At 38.9% G+C, this 15271-nt stretch overlaps 1 protein-coding gene across 1 annotated transcript; it reads right to left on the bottom strand.

Moving 5' to 3' along the window:
* Positions 1-75: 75 nt before the first annotated feature.
* LOC120301428 (red-sensitive opsin) lies at positions 76-4611 on the bottom strand. The gene is made up of 6 exons (XM_039328658.1): positions 4377-4611; positions 3669-3965; positions 3097-3265; positions 2402-2567; positions 1630-1869; positions 76-1447 (listed from the first exon to the last, which is right to left on the bottom strand). Exons 1-6 carry the CDS (start codon positions 4486-4488, stop codon positions 1331-1333), a joined length of 1101 nt encoding a protein of 366 aa, XP_039184592.1. The 5' UTR covers positions 4489-4611; the 3' UTR covers positions 76-1330.
* Between the last annotated feature and the right edge of the window lie 10660 nt (positions 4612-15271).

The following is a 15271-nucleotide window of genomic DNA, read 5'->3' as shown; positions in this document are numbered from 1 at the left end:
GTTCAACATTTGGAGAGGAAGAGAGGAACATGTGCATGCACATATGTTATGCATATGAAAGCATGATTGCACATGAAAGAAAATAAATGGAATTTATTTTAAATCCTTGTACTCTTGTTTAAGCTATTCAGCCCACAATTTTTGGTACCTGAGATAGGAAATCCTATTGCATTCTAACTAACAACATTCTCATTCAGCTGATACATCAGTTGAGGTTTGCACAGGAAAATTTCTCAAAATGTTCTATCTCATTGCTCAGTTTTGTTTCTTTTATACTTTTCTGCTCTCATACTTTTCAGCTTGAGCTAGCAGTTTCGCTCTGCTTGATTTCCACAGATACTCATTATCAAAAATTAAAATTACATTGTTTGGCTATTTCCCTTTTTCCACTAATCCACAGTCATTATACTGGCATCTAAGGCAAATTCTCACCTGCCTGGATACATTTCAAGCAATATACACTGTGGGCAAAATGTAGTGTTTTGCAACATCATTTGTAAGATACAAACTCAGCTTTTATGCATAATATAACCATTTTTGTACATTAATTTATTCAGTCTCACTGCTGTAGAGTTTTTAAAAATAATTTTACCCATTGCATTTCTAGCTAAATATCCCATGGAACATGGGCGATTTTAATATCAAATACTATGTACAGAGTGGGTCCATACAGAGTTCTGGGATAGCCAGAGTGCTATGGCAAAGTCTCATTTATGATTTCTGCCAGAATTGTTTCCTCCTGGGCAGAGCTAGAAATCAATATCTCCAAACCTGCAGGGAATAACTTCATTCTCCAGCCTCCTTTCAATGGACTCCCTGCACTCACCCAAACATTTCGTAAGAGGGGTAGAGCAAAAGATAATCAAAATAGAACTGCTGTGGCTGATGTCTAGTTTATCACCTTTTGTGGATACATCAAACTATCTACCCATTTATAGGAAGTGGCATCTTGAAGATGAGTGGATTGTCTATAAAAAATATGGGATAGACCTGCTTCACAAAAGTCATAAACTTTTCCACTGGAGCCCCCGTTGTTCTGCCTCTCTTGCAGTCCGAAGGATAAGTGAAAGATTAATTAAAGATACAGCAATAAGGGATGAGCATCAAAACAACCCCTGAAGCCCAGGAAAGTTTCAGACTGATGGAATATTTGAACATAGAGATATGAACTTTTCATTGCCACCCCTAAACAATTCTGAAAGGAAAGTGGAAACACCTCCCTCTCCCTAGGAGAAATAGAAGCACCCAACCTGGGTCACAGTCTTAAGTCCAAGCAATGGGTTTGTGCAATAGCAGCCCAATATGTTAGATATTCATCAAGAAAGTGCTCTTATGCTGGTGATACAGACGAGTTAGAGGTTGATGAGACTTCAGTGCGGGAAGTAGAGGAAAGTTCAGAACCATCATCCACTTTCTTGCCAAAGAGCTGCATTATGCAATTACGGAACTGCCAGGAGATAGAGAAATGTCAATAGCATTTACAAGTTCTACTCTTTTTCACCACATACAACATAATCCCCAAATGACATAATCCACATCCCCAGTTGCTTTCTGTTCATTAGTTTTAATCAGCCCGTCTTTTCAATTCCAATAATTTCTAGCTATTCCATTGGAGCCAGAGCAAATTACCTGTCTGTTCATGAAGACATAGATAATTGGGTTGTAAATGGTGGCGCTTTTTGCAAAGAAGGCAGGCAGGGAAGCTGTCAAGGGGTGAAAGGCATAGCCTGGATTGGCAACAGCAAAACAGGCAAAAAATGTATATGGTCCCCAGCAGACAATATAGGCAATGATCATGACCACTACCATCCTTGACACTTCCTTCTCTGCCTTTTGTGTTGATTCTGACTCCTTTTGCTGGGCTGCAACCTATGAGAGGAAAGAAAGAAGTAAGGTTAATAAGGTAGATCTCCAATCCCTAGGCTACAATTTGGAACAAGAGAGAGAAAAGTGTTTACGATAGAAATCAGATCCAGATTAAATTTGGATGTGGATATCCTTTTATAGGTAAAGTAATACAAGTGGGAGTATGGAGAAGATGAACTAAGGGAAATTGGGAGTCATTCTTGGCAAAGGCCTTATTAGGAAACAGATTAACCAGAGGACTTTTATAGAAATGGAGATCATACTAGGGGAACTAGCTAGGTATACCATTGATAGTGAGGAGATCTTATTGTTTTGCAATGTGATTAAGGATTTTCAAGTACAGTGACAGAATTGGAGCTCCATTAACAAAAGGTTAATTCTCTATATAGCTCTCAATTAGAGACTCTATAGCAGTGATACTTTAATTTGTGATTTATAAGGAAGAGCGTTCCAGTCACAAGGGGCACAAAGGTAGGTGCTAAAGGAAAAGGAAGGATACAGGATTTCTGTGATATAATACAATGTGTATATTTACCGCACGGATAGCCATCCACACTTGCAAGTAGCAAAAGATGATGACGCTCAGGGGAGTTATACAACAGGTAATCATCAGGACAATCATGTAAGATTGGACACCTAGCTCTTCACTGCCACTGAATACATCTGGACCACATGATGTTTTCAGACCATGGGGCCAGTATCTGGTTGGGAGGAGAAGAAAGTCCTTTTTAATTTGAGATTTGAATAATCTTTTGAGCCCCTCTTAGTGTGTTTTACATTTGTTCACATAAACAAATCAGAAGAAAATCTGATGCCACACAACATTCTGATGAAGGTAGAGTTGACATACACATGACAAAGTAGATGCACTCAAAATTGTTTTAGGCTTCAGCATCCAAATATTCGTGTATAGATTTCCTGCTCATTCTTCATCTCATAAAAATAAATGCCAAATGCAAGATTTAATAACTTGTAGATTAAAAAAGATCAATGACCCACGTAACCCATTTCTCACTTAAAGAAAGAAAGCCAAATCATTGACTGTTCTCTATCAACATTCTTGATGAAAGCTACCCACTCTTTGGTAAATATACACATATGGCTATTTTTGTAGTTATGTTGGAAAGGAGCTGAAAGTTATGAGAGTTTAATCCAACACATCTGGTGGACACCACCCTGCTCCTTAGTTCCCAGTGGTGCTGCTCTGTACCATTCCCTTCTTATACTTACCTACTCCAGCCAAATATTGGTGGTGCTGTCCAGGAGGCAGCCCATATCCAGGAGAAGAAAATGCCACCAAGAGCCATTTTAGCATCAAACTTGACATTTCCAAAAGGTTTGCAAACAACAACCCAGCGCTCCCAGGAAATAATGGCCAAAGACCAGAGAGATGTAATGCCTGGGAAGGAAGAGCAGAAGAGGACAATAAAAAGGACATAGCTTTAATAGATATGTGTGAGTGTGGATTATATGAAATCTATCATTACATTACAGACATTCAGTTTCTCACCTTCTAAAACAGGAATATAAAACAGCATCAAGGGTCAAAAAGCTGAAATGGTTATATTGAAACCTTTACTAAATGTTCTGCCAGATGTGTCTTGGAATGCATGGGATTAATAGAAGGGAAGCAAATCAGGGACATAGAGGAAAAAGGAGCAGCATGATGAGTGATCTGTGAGGACAACAGGATTATAGGATGTGCTTATATTAGGGGGAAGAGGATAAAAGTATGACCTGGAGAGAAGGGATTGGGGTAAAAAGGGATTAATCAGAAAACAAGATGAATAAGTACTTCTTACCACAAACAGAGACAGTATAACCCTCTATAACACACAAAGGATGGCCAAGGACGAAATAGCCAAAAAACTGGTTGATGACACTGATGGTGCTAGCAATAACTGTTTCACCCAAATCAGCGATAGCCAAGTTCACCAGAATCCAGTTGAGCGGATGCCTTAATTTCTTGAATTTGGCGGTGGCCACCAATACCAAGCCATTGGTAAAGACTGAGGCAATGACAACAAAGACCATCCAGAGTGAAGTTAAGTGGTAGATCCATCGTGGTGCAATATGATAGTTTGGACCTTCAAAAGGGTCTGCCAGAAGATGGACAAAATTAAATATTAGGAGGATCTCAGCAAGCATAATAGTGTCGTGAACAAATCAGTCAGGGATGTACACTGCCAAAATAAGACAAAGTCTCTATTCTTGCAAATAACTCAAGAGCGTATCTATAGGAAAGTATATACTTCTTTATAACTTATATTATACTAAGACCATCACCATCATTCCCATCCTTCTACTGGAACCACTTTTGAGCCCTTCCTTATCTCAAAACATTCCAGCGGCAACTGGCAAATTCCATTTCTGGGACCCCTCTTCCAAAGGCATTTAATTGCCAAGGTTGAAGTCAGCTGCTTACTGCCCCTGTTCTTGTCAAAGTTTATCCTGTGAACCAACCTTAGTCTGCCCTCCTACCCCAGTTCTGAGGCCTCTGCCAAACTCACCACGGGTATTGTTGCTGTTGGTGTAAGCAAATACAGTTTCCCTAGTAGTATCTTCGTCATCATCGTTGCGCCGCCGAGCAGCAAATACTGCCACATTCCAGGCCTCTGTCATGGCTTTGGTTACAGTCTTCCCCCTTGTTTGTGTTTCTTGCCCTCTCCCTTTCTCCCGCGTTCTCTTTCTTCCTCAATTCTCTCTTACTTGTTGCTCCTTCTCTCAGTCCCTGATCAGCCTCTCCCATCCAATAGTCTATGCTAAGGTTCAAAGTCCTACACATTTATATATCTACCCCCCCCCCAGAAGATTAAGCTTTCATCTTGGAGAACAAGATCCCCCAAAGCCCTTAAACGTTTTATCCCTTAATTGGGCTATAATGCTACAATTTGGCCCTCTCCCCTCCTTCTTTCCTTCTTCTTCCCCTCCTCCTCTGCTCTGTTCGTTGCACATTAACAGCTTGCATGTGTCCTACATCACCAATGATATCTTTGCGGGACACTTCAGGTGAGAGATGAGCATGGTAGAGGGATTAGAGAGTCAAATAACTCCACTAAGCTGATTCAGAATGGAGTTTCCTTCCAATTTCCAAATGTCCCATTTTTCTACCTCATTCCAACTTTACTGTAACAGAAGTGGTGGGTTTTTTTTTTCACCAAAGCCAATACCCTGGCAACTACCCCAAGAAATGAACTTCAAAATCTTTTTTACATAAATCTGCAAATATAGATTTGGGTGTGTATGTGTCCTTAATGCTCTCTGAGCTTGGTTGTTTTCTTGCAGACATTTCATTAGCCAAAGAACTCAAGATGTTACCTAATTTGGTTAATGAAACATCTGCAAGAAAACAATCAAGCTCATTTTAAGCCTGAGCTACAAATATTTTCCTTTATTGGAAAGATAGACAGACATAACTTGCAAAGTATAGTGGCATTATCCCTAGGCTATACAAATGATGTCCAAATATTCATCACATCAAGCACAAAGTAACCTTTTTCATTCCCAACACTAGATATTAATTATATCGTAGGCCAACAACTATTGAGGGGTCTTCAGGATCTTTATCAGCAAGAAATTCTAAACACATACTCAAGAGACTGCTTCCACTAACATACAATCAACTTAAAGAACCTGGCAAATAATTTTTGAAAATCTAACCTCTAAGAGTTGCAATATATGCATTGCCCTTACAGAAAGTTAATTGAAATTATGAGGTAAATAAAAATAATGTACATTATGAACATTGGCATATCTCCCTTTGGTACAAAATCCCTGCTGATATCTGTGATTTTTAAATATTAGCTTTTGAAATTATTATTATTTTGAGATGGAAGTTCTTCAGAGCAAAATGTATGTTTCAATACTATCATCTTTCATTCTACTGAAGATCTTTATATCCTCATAAATCCAGGGACAATTGGGATTGACAACAGTAGACAATTGGAGGTCAATAGTTTGCTTTGAACTTTTCCAGTTTTCCACAAAATAAAAAGTAGGAAGGGATAGATGATTTAATAAGATGGAAAGATAATGTGGGGAAATGTTTATGAAGGCAGGATGGTGGAAAGAAGGGACAGAAGAATCAAGGGGACATTTTTATCTCTCTCTCTCCCTGTGTGTGTGTGTGTGTGAGAGAGAGAGAGAGAGGGGGGGGGTGAGAGGGAGAGGGAGGGAGGGAGGGAGGGAGGGAGAGAGAGAGAGAGAGAGAGAGAGAGAGAGAGAGAGGGAGAGAGAAAGAGTATAACTGGATCTTGTACATAAGAAAAATGTGAATTTGGAAGAATATATTTATATTTTAGACTCTGATCCCAGCTGTGTTTAGAATTCAGGTTATTGAGGATGTTGCCTTTTCATCTTTATCACATTGCCCTATGTTCAGCAGATAACAAGATAAATCCCATCAAAGAACTTTTTTTGTAAAAGATTCACATGCATGGGCATCATGGTATTTTCTCAAAATTGTATTATGCCGACTAGCTTCAAAAGAAATGCCTTTTGTTTTGAAATTTTGTCTAACATTTTCATACATTCTTGCTTATGCCTGCCTCTTGGCATCTTTCCCTCTTGGTATCCTCTGAAATGAGCCAAGTCTAAACTAATTTCTCTATCTTCTCAGTGATTCTACTGTACCATATATATGATGACACTTTATCTATCTTGAAACCAACATATTACAAGTAATCCAAGAAAAACAAACATTTTAGGCCAGTGGAATTTTGAGAGCATGTTATGTGACAGACCTATATGGAAGCAGATGACTTGCCTACACATAGAATAATGGCCACGGTGGGTATTATCAGCAAATAAAATATCTGTTTAACAAAGATGCTTCATGCTATTGTCTCTAGCCCTTTAATTTGCTTTCCACAACCATAGTTTATCTATTTCAGGATTGAGGACATTCTTCAACTCTTCTAAAAAAAAGTATTTCTCTTTGATTTACCAAAAAAATTAGCCTGATCTGAATTCCCATGCTTTTTCTTAAAAAAAACAACAACAACACCTTTCTGGATTCTTTGCAAAAGTTCAATTCCTTAACCTTTAAATAGTCAAGACCTTCTGGAGACATTTTTCTGCCTGATACCAACCGGCAGAATAGTGCCATCATCCCTTAATCCCTAGTCAAGATACATTAAGTCCCAGGCTGTCAAGTTATTTTTGTTGCTAGGCAGAAAATTCTGTAAATACCTCTCTCCTAAAACAACAACAACATAATACATTAAGTAGTACATCCTGACTGTAACACATTCTGAATATACTCCTGGCACTCATAGTTGAGGGGATGTAGGGAAGAATATACTGGTTTGCAAGATAGTTTCTAAATCGGAGATCCTAGCTTGCACAGAACATTATGAACATACTTTGCGTAAAATGGGTTCTTACTTGTGACTTAGGGTTTAAATATGCCAAAACTGATTGATATTGTCCTTACTGTTAACTGGGAAAGCTATGCGCAGCATGGACATAGTTAACCCAGCCCACACCTTCTCTATCTTACCCAAAAACATTAGGCAAAATTTTTGCAAAAAGATTCTTGCCTCTTTGAATGGCTTCCAGCAGCCATGCTCTTCTCTGAATGTTCATGATACACTTCCACATAAATAAGGGAGCTCGGTGAATTTGGTTGTGTTCCTCTCATTAGATTCTTCCTTTCTGTCCACTATAAATTTACCCTGTAATACTTGGTTGTTTTTGTATTATACTCTAATTTAATAAGTGGTTTAAAGATATATTTAGAATATTTGGCATTGCTAAGTATCTGTAAGGATAAAAAAAGTGATATCAGTAAGTAAACTATGGTAGACTTGTGCTAGACTACATTTTGTGCATGCATACAGCGCTAATAGGACATCTACATTTGCAGTGATAAGAGTAATTTAATTTGGATTTAATATGTTTAACCTCTCGAAAAAAACAAAATGGAAATTGATGACTAGGAATGCAAATTGGCAAACAGAACAAGAATCTGAGTAGTATACAGTCCACAGAGATCTTTGTGAGACTAGTCCCTGTTTAGATGAGTAAGACTACTCTTCCTTTCTCTATAGACTATATCATATCTTAATAAGAGGGAACACTTCATTGGCTACACGTCCATTTTGACCAAAATTTTATTTTCACCTTGAAAGGCTAACAAGTGTTACTTATTTCATATATTTGTTCTTCTGGTTTATAGACTGCTTCAATCATGAACCAATATACATAACTTATGTGGCCAGTTCCAGTAGAAAAAGATTAAAAGCAATAAATATAAAAATAATGACAGTTCTCATATAACATGGTTTGCCAAGCAGCAACAATACAAATCTGCAATAGAAAAAAGAACCCTATAGAATGGGATCCATCACATGGCTTTCTAAAGACCTTTCTAAACCCCTAGAAAATCAATTACTGTCTAATCTTAAGGAGGATGTTGTTCCAAAGAAGGGGGGCACCAGCATGGTCTCAGATGACAACATTCCCCCAGCAGAGGGGCCTACATGAAGCCCGCCTCCCTTTCAAATATTTTGGATAGGCAGATACCACCCAAGACTGAAAGCCAACTAGCTTTAGATGGAAGTTTCCTTTCTGTTGATCTTAACTGCCTTCAGAAACCCCCCTTTTTTTTTACATTAAACCTGGGGGCTTTGCCTGAGGTTATTTTGCATATACAGAAGTCTGTTTTTAATAATTATGAGTTAACTTGGGGAGTCATAATGTATTTGAAATGGTTAAATGAAACAAATCTCAGGGCAGCCTTCTGATATATGCATATATGAATATGCAAATAAAGTCATTACCAAAAGCCAACATGGGTTTGTCAAAAACAGATCATGCCAGACAAATCTTATTGCATTCTTTGACCAGGTGACAAAATTAGTGGGCCAGAGGAATGCTGTGGATATAATTTACTTGGATTTCAGTAAGGCATTTGATAAAGTAGACCACAACCTACTACTTGATAAGATAGAAAAATGTGGGTTAGACAGCATCACTACCAGATGGATTCGTAGCTGGCTGACTGGCTGTACTCAGCGTGTGGTCCTCAATGGAACCGCATCTACATGGAGGGAAATGTGTAGTGGGGTGCCCCAGGCTCTGTTCTGGGCCCAGTACTCTTCAACATCTTCATCAATGGTTTGGATGAGGGGATAGATGTGGAACTCATCAAATTTGCAGATGACACCAAGCTGGCAGGAATAGCCAACACTCAGAAGACAGGCTTAAGATACAGAAGGATCTTGGTAGACTTGAACATTGGGAGCTATCTAACAAAATGAAATTCAATGGTGAAAAAAGGAAGGTTCTACATTTAGGCAAGAAAAAGCAAATGCACAGGTATAGTATAGGTGGTACCTTGCTCAATAGTAGCAACTGTGAGAGGGATCTCGGAGTCCTAGTGGACAATCACTTAAATATGAGTCAGCAGTGGGCTGCAGCTGCCAAAAAAGCCAACACAGTGCTAGGCTGCATTACCAGAGGGACAGAATCAAGATCATGTGAAGTATTAATACCACTTTACAATGCTTTGGTAAGGCCATACTTGGAATACTGCATCCAGTTTTGGTCACCACCATGTAAAAAAGATGTTGAGACTCTAGAAAGAGTACAGAGAAGAGCAACAAAGATGATTAGGGGACTGGAGGCTAAAGCATATAAGGAACAGTTGCTGGAATTGGGTATGTCTAGTTTAAGAGAAGGACAAGGGGGGACATGATAGCAGTATTCCAATATCTCAGGGATTGCCACAAAAAAGAGGGAGTCAAGCTATTCTCCAAAGCACCTGAAGGCAGGGCAAGAAGCAACGGATGGAAACTAACCAAAGAGGGAAGCAACCTAGAACTAAGGAGAAATTTCCTGACAGCTAGAACAATTAATCAGTGGAGCAACCTGCCTCCAGAGGTTGTGAATGCTCCAGCACTGGAGGTTTTTAAGAAGAGACTGGACAGCCATTTGTCTGAAATGGTATAGGATTTCCTGCCTGAGCAGGGGGTTGGACTAGATGACCTCCAAGGTACCTTCCAACTTGATGATGATGATGATGATGATGTTCTAATAGAAACCTCATTACTACATGATAGCATCAGTGCTCAGGTAGGAAGCAATTGCAGATTTGGAAGAACCCCAAATTTACAGAAATATAAAAATGTAAGAGAGAAAGGAGAGAGAAGGAGGGAGGAGAGAGGAATATTGTGGCTGGTACAGTTCAATAATGAGGTTCATTTTGTTTTTGTTCTTTGTGTGTAATATGTTAAATGACGGGTAGTTAGAGACAGGACCCCCACCCCCACCCCCAAACACATACTTGAAGTAATGTGTAAATCATGGTTTATAACCAAGATGCTAGGAATGGCAAGTCATCAATATCGGGAGGACCAGAGGTTCCTCATTTCTTTGGAATAAAAGTGGTGCAGCTTCTATTTCATTATCCGCTGGCCCAAGCAACTGACAATATGAATAGCCTTTTTAGTTGGTGTTAAATTTTATGACTGCTAAATTTCAAAGGAAGATAATAAATCTTGTAGTTTACGCTTTGCAGGTCTCTGATACCCTGTGGTACTCTGGCTGCTTTCCTGTGCAATTCACATGAAAGGCAATGTAGAATATTCTTGTTAAAACAGCAATTACAAAATTACATGAGTAGATATATTGATCAAGTGCAGCAATAGCCAATGTTTCCGGTTATTACCTTAGCTATGTAATGCTTAATGTCCCTCTCATATGTTCATATAGACTTTTCTTTTTTTACTGGGTGTCTGAATTATTTCCTAAATATCTAATTCCATTGGATAGGTGCTCGATAGAATGGCATCGTACCTGTTTTCTTTCCTTCTACTATTGGCTTTCTGCCAAATAAAACATTTATCCCATTTACCCCAAAAGCAACCAGGACCAGCAATCTCTGGGTGGTTGATGGATGTAGTTTTTGGATGCAGTGATTTTTGACAGCAGTGCACTACAGAGAGCAATGAGTTCATTTACCCAAACTGATTGAACCAGAATTTTTAAGACATTTGCCAGTTGGGTGTGTATCTCTGTGTGTGGTGTTGAATGTATGTGTCTATAGTCTCTACTTTTTAAAAGCTGTGTTCTTGTATCTTTTAAATGTCCCATATACTGTATCAGACAAAAATTATACTTTCGTTGTTTAGTGGCTTGCCTTGATATTTCAGAAGCATAATTCCTGGGTGTTTTAAAAGCTATAAAAAGAGTTTTAGGATCTATTTCTAGATTGTGGACTACTCTTTCTTTAGAGTTCTGAGTGAAAGGATTGCAAACTATCCAAGCTGTCAAATGATTTAACTCTGAATTGAGATTGTCATAGTAACAAGGCCATAGGTCCTTTGATTTATTCAGTCCTCCATTCATTATACAAAATATTCTTAACCTGCCCTTCTCCCAAATTACTAGGGTACAGCAGATCAGTCTCAGCCTGGCATCATACTTCTGAGTCAAACCAGTTTTAACTTGACAGTAAAAGCAATGCAAAGTAGGTTACCTTGCAAATTTCCGAAGACTGGACTATCCAGAAAATGTGTGGAACTCCTGCAAGTTAAGCTTCTTCTGATAAGCTTAAAGAAGCCTATGCTTTGCAAGGACTGGATGAGTGATTGATTCAGAATCTTTGATCCCTTGTTATTTAGGGCTTAATAGCTATGCACCATCACCTTGCTTGAATGTTGTCCCACAGAAAAGAAATAAAAAGCTAAACATAAAAAGCTAAATTATCCAAATGAATTCTAGCCTAGCATTCTTATTGACATATTACATTTCTATATGGGATGTTGTGATGTTATAATTAATATAATTTTGCATTGAGCCAATGCCTAAAGTTTGGAATGGCTGTCCTGATTCTGGATTATCCCTTCAGAGAAAATTGGGCTATATATCAGCAGCTCTTAATCCAGGCTACAGCCATTTCCTCATATATGATATTTTCTTAACATCACCTTCAGCTATTGGTGAAGAGAAATTAAACTTAACCTCACTTTGATATTTTGGTTCAACAGAGATAGAATGATTCAAGAAGGTGCTAAAAATCTCTACTGGGAAAATGGCTCTTATATAACTTTTTCCTTGATTGTGATTTAATCTCCTGAGAACTATCAGCCTTTATAATCTAAACATTAGGATCCACACTGAAACTAAAGTCTTAGTAAGATTTTAAGCTATCAATTTGAAAAATTGCCATTTGCCTTGAACTCCATGTCCTATATTTTACAGTTGAAATTCTTTGAAAGAACAGTTTTATTTATCAAATTATTTGACCACCTATCACAAGGCAACTTTGGGCGGTGTAAAATAAATCCAATTTTTAAAACAGAATATAAAAACCAGTTAATACAATTAAATAATTTGCTCAAGAAAAACAAAATTGCGAGAGGGTTCATTAAAATTAAGCTTGGTGACCATTCAAAGTTATGGCAACTGCCCCCCCAAAAGTACTTATGACTCAGTTCCAAAGTTACAACGGGCCCCCTGCACATGACCACATTTTGGGTGCTCCGCAACCAACCTACATTATGGCTGTTTATAGTGCCCCACATTCACATGACTGCAATTTACAATGTTTTTGTTAAAAACTGGTGTTTTCTTCTGGTTTTTGACAAAAACACTCCTGAGCAAACAATGGGTTCGGTTAACAACCATGGAATTCACTTAATGACCACTGCAAAAAAATTTGGGTTCAACCACATCCATCATAACTTGGGTCTGCTTTACAACTGTCACAACTTACAACTGCAATGGGCAGGCTCCATTCTGGTCACAAGGCAAGGATTACCTATACCTGGTGCACCAATATGCAGACTCTCTGCTGCCAGTTCTGATGGAAAAAAAAAAACCCACATTTTTGAGGGTAACCTCACCTCAGGTGGCATGATGTTCCAGAGGCTGGCACAGAGCAGAAAAAGCTCATCTCCTGCTGCCAGATAGAACTCCTTAGCAAATGGGATCTGCAACATGCCTACACTACAGCTTAGACAACTATCATGTAAAAGGTACCTCAGCCCACAGAAGGATTCTGCTACCTAATAGTAAAGTAAAGTTAGTGTTCATAGCTTGTGTTTCTTGTCTTCAAGCCTACATTAATCCTGCAAGTTGGAGAGCTCTTCCTCTCCTTTACTTTTACTTTCCCAAAATTTAGGGAAAGTTCCTTCTGAGATCTTTCCCACACCACTTTTTTTCCCCCCCTGCGGGCTGTGATACCTTTTGCATGTTCGTTGTTTAGGCTGTGGCTTTTCCTCCTGTCTCCCATTCCACAGACCTTTATAACCAGTCATTTATCAGAGCTGCTGTTTTCCTTGCTATACTCAGAATTCTGCCTTTGTCTTTTACAATAATAAAGCTTCTGTTTAATCTGAAGCTGAGGGATTCTCCTGAATTCATAGGCTATATCCCATATCTGAGAGAAGATGTATATTCTGACCAGCATTTAGACTAAGAATTTGTAGTATTAATGCTGGATGGCTACTCTCAACAGAAGCTTTGGAAATGCCCTTCTGTTGTTCTTACTGTGAGCTGAATCTTCTTCATAGTAGCAGACAAGTGTGTGAATTCAGACACCCAATTTTTTCTATTTTTTTTTTCTGTATTCCAAAATGACTCTAGGCAATTTATTGTAAAACAAACAAATAAATAAAAACACCAAGTAAAACAGTTTCTCTAATAATTGTGTGGAAGTATAAAAAAAATGAGATCATGTTGAAAACTATCTAATAACACCCATCAAGTAAAGGTGATTTCATGGTCCAGTCACAGGGAACTATGGAAGGTGCTGAAATGACAATTGAAGAAAATACTAGAGTGGGTGGGTGACACATATGTGTGGAGGTAACGCCACAAAGAGCAGGAATTAGGCAAGCTTTTTCTCTGTGTGCCTGCATATGGAGTTGCCAGAATGGAGAATGAGGGAAAAGAAAGCTGTGTGGGTGCCTTTGCATGCAAAATTCTTCTGAAACGGAGGAGATGATTAGGTAGTCTGAGATCAATGGAGCAGAAAAAACTGTATCCTTTAGCATGAGGGATGAGCCAGAGTCACTGTCTGGACAGGCTGTAGTTTACAGGAATGTGAAATGGGATAGGCGCTTCCAGCAACTGGGCATCTTTGACAGCTTGGTTTAGTAACTAGCTAGGCTCACACAGCTGTACAGGCTGTTATTGATAATAATGTAGTTAATAATGTCAGGTTCTGGAAGTACTTATGGTCTTCTTGCAAGTTCCTTTGATGTGTTTTTGCTGAGATCAAGAGAGTTTTTGCGCAGCCTAAACTGTTTCATTCATGTCTGCTAGAAAGATGTCTACACTGGTGAATCTGGGAAAGCACAAGGCACACTAGGATTCTGCATACCCCAATCTCCTAGTTTTTCCTTGTTGGAGGCCAATTCAGCTACACAGGGCACAACAGACATTAGATGTTATCAAATCAGTCAGAAGGCCTTCTGGAAACAATTTTCATCCTTTTCCTGAAAGACAGCCCTGTGGGGCATTCTAGACCTCTGAGGAAACAATTCCTTATGAATGGAGTCATAAGCAAAATCTGCCTCTAGGCCTGTCTTTCAGATGCGCCTCTTGAAGGGCAGGAATCCAGCACATTTTCCTCCTAGGTTGGCAACATGGGGTAGTTAGATTCAGTTTAGAAGAGCCCTCTAGGAAAGTTTGCAAAAGGCTGGGAAGAGCCAAGAAATAGCAGGCAACACCTGGGAACAAGCATCTTCAAATCATCTGAAGAGACTCCATCTTAACTAATTCATTAATTTAATTAACAAATAACTTCAGGGTAGGAAATTGTTCTTACACTTTCCAAGATTCTCATTTTATTTCAGACTAGCATTAAAAAGACCTTCCAAAAATCTCTGTAGTTCCTGCTTCTTCAGTCTTACCCAGTTGCATGGGGTATGGCTATAGAGATACCAAGAAGTCAAACCATATATGGCTTTATAGGCTAAAACCAGCACTTTGAATTGTATTTGGGGACCTACTGGCAGTAGTAGCTGCAACATCAGCATTATTTGGGTAGAATAGTTCTCCCCCCCACCACCACCTATGCTGCCTCAAATAGGGATACTGCTACATTCTATGTGTGTAGTTTCTAGGTAGACTTCAAAGGCAGCCCTATATAAAGTGTACTGCAGTTATCCAGTAAGAGATGACAGTGAAGGCCTGAGTTGCTATCGTTGGTCTATTGCTGACTGCATTAGATCACCTTTCTTTGCCATACAGGCTCAAGCTTGCCCTAATTCTCTACCCCACCTTCACTCCATTAAACTGCATTGAGCTTCCTTTACTTCAAGCTGTTCAGCTGATTATGAGGTGACACCCACCGCTTGGATTCCCTCTAATCCAAGGATTTTGGGGTCACTTGGGGAAGCCTAATTAAGTGACACTGGAAACTTTAATCTCCCATCTATGGAAAAAGGACAGA

The sequence above is a fragment of the Crotalus tigris genome, unplaced genomic scaffold, assembly GCF_016545835.1.
Source record: "Crotalus tigris isolate CLP2741 ecotype Arizona unplaced genomic scaffold, ASM1654583v1 scf7180000024383.4638030, whole genome shotgun sequence".
Lineage (NCBI taxonomy): Eukaryota > Metazoa > Chordata > Lepidosauria > Squamata > Viperidae > Crotalus > Crotalus tigris.
Note: the sequence above shows the minus strand (reverse complement) of the source record. Positions and strands in the feature narration are given on the sequence as shown.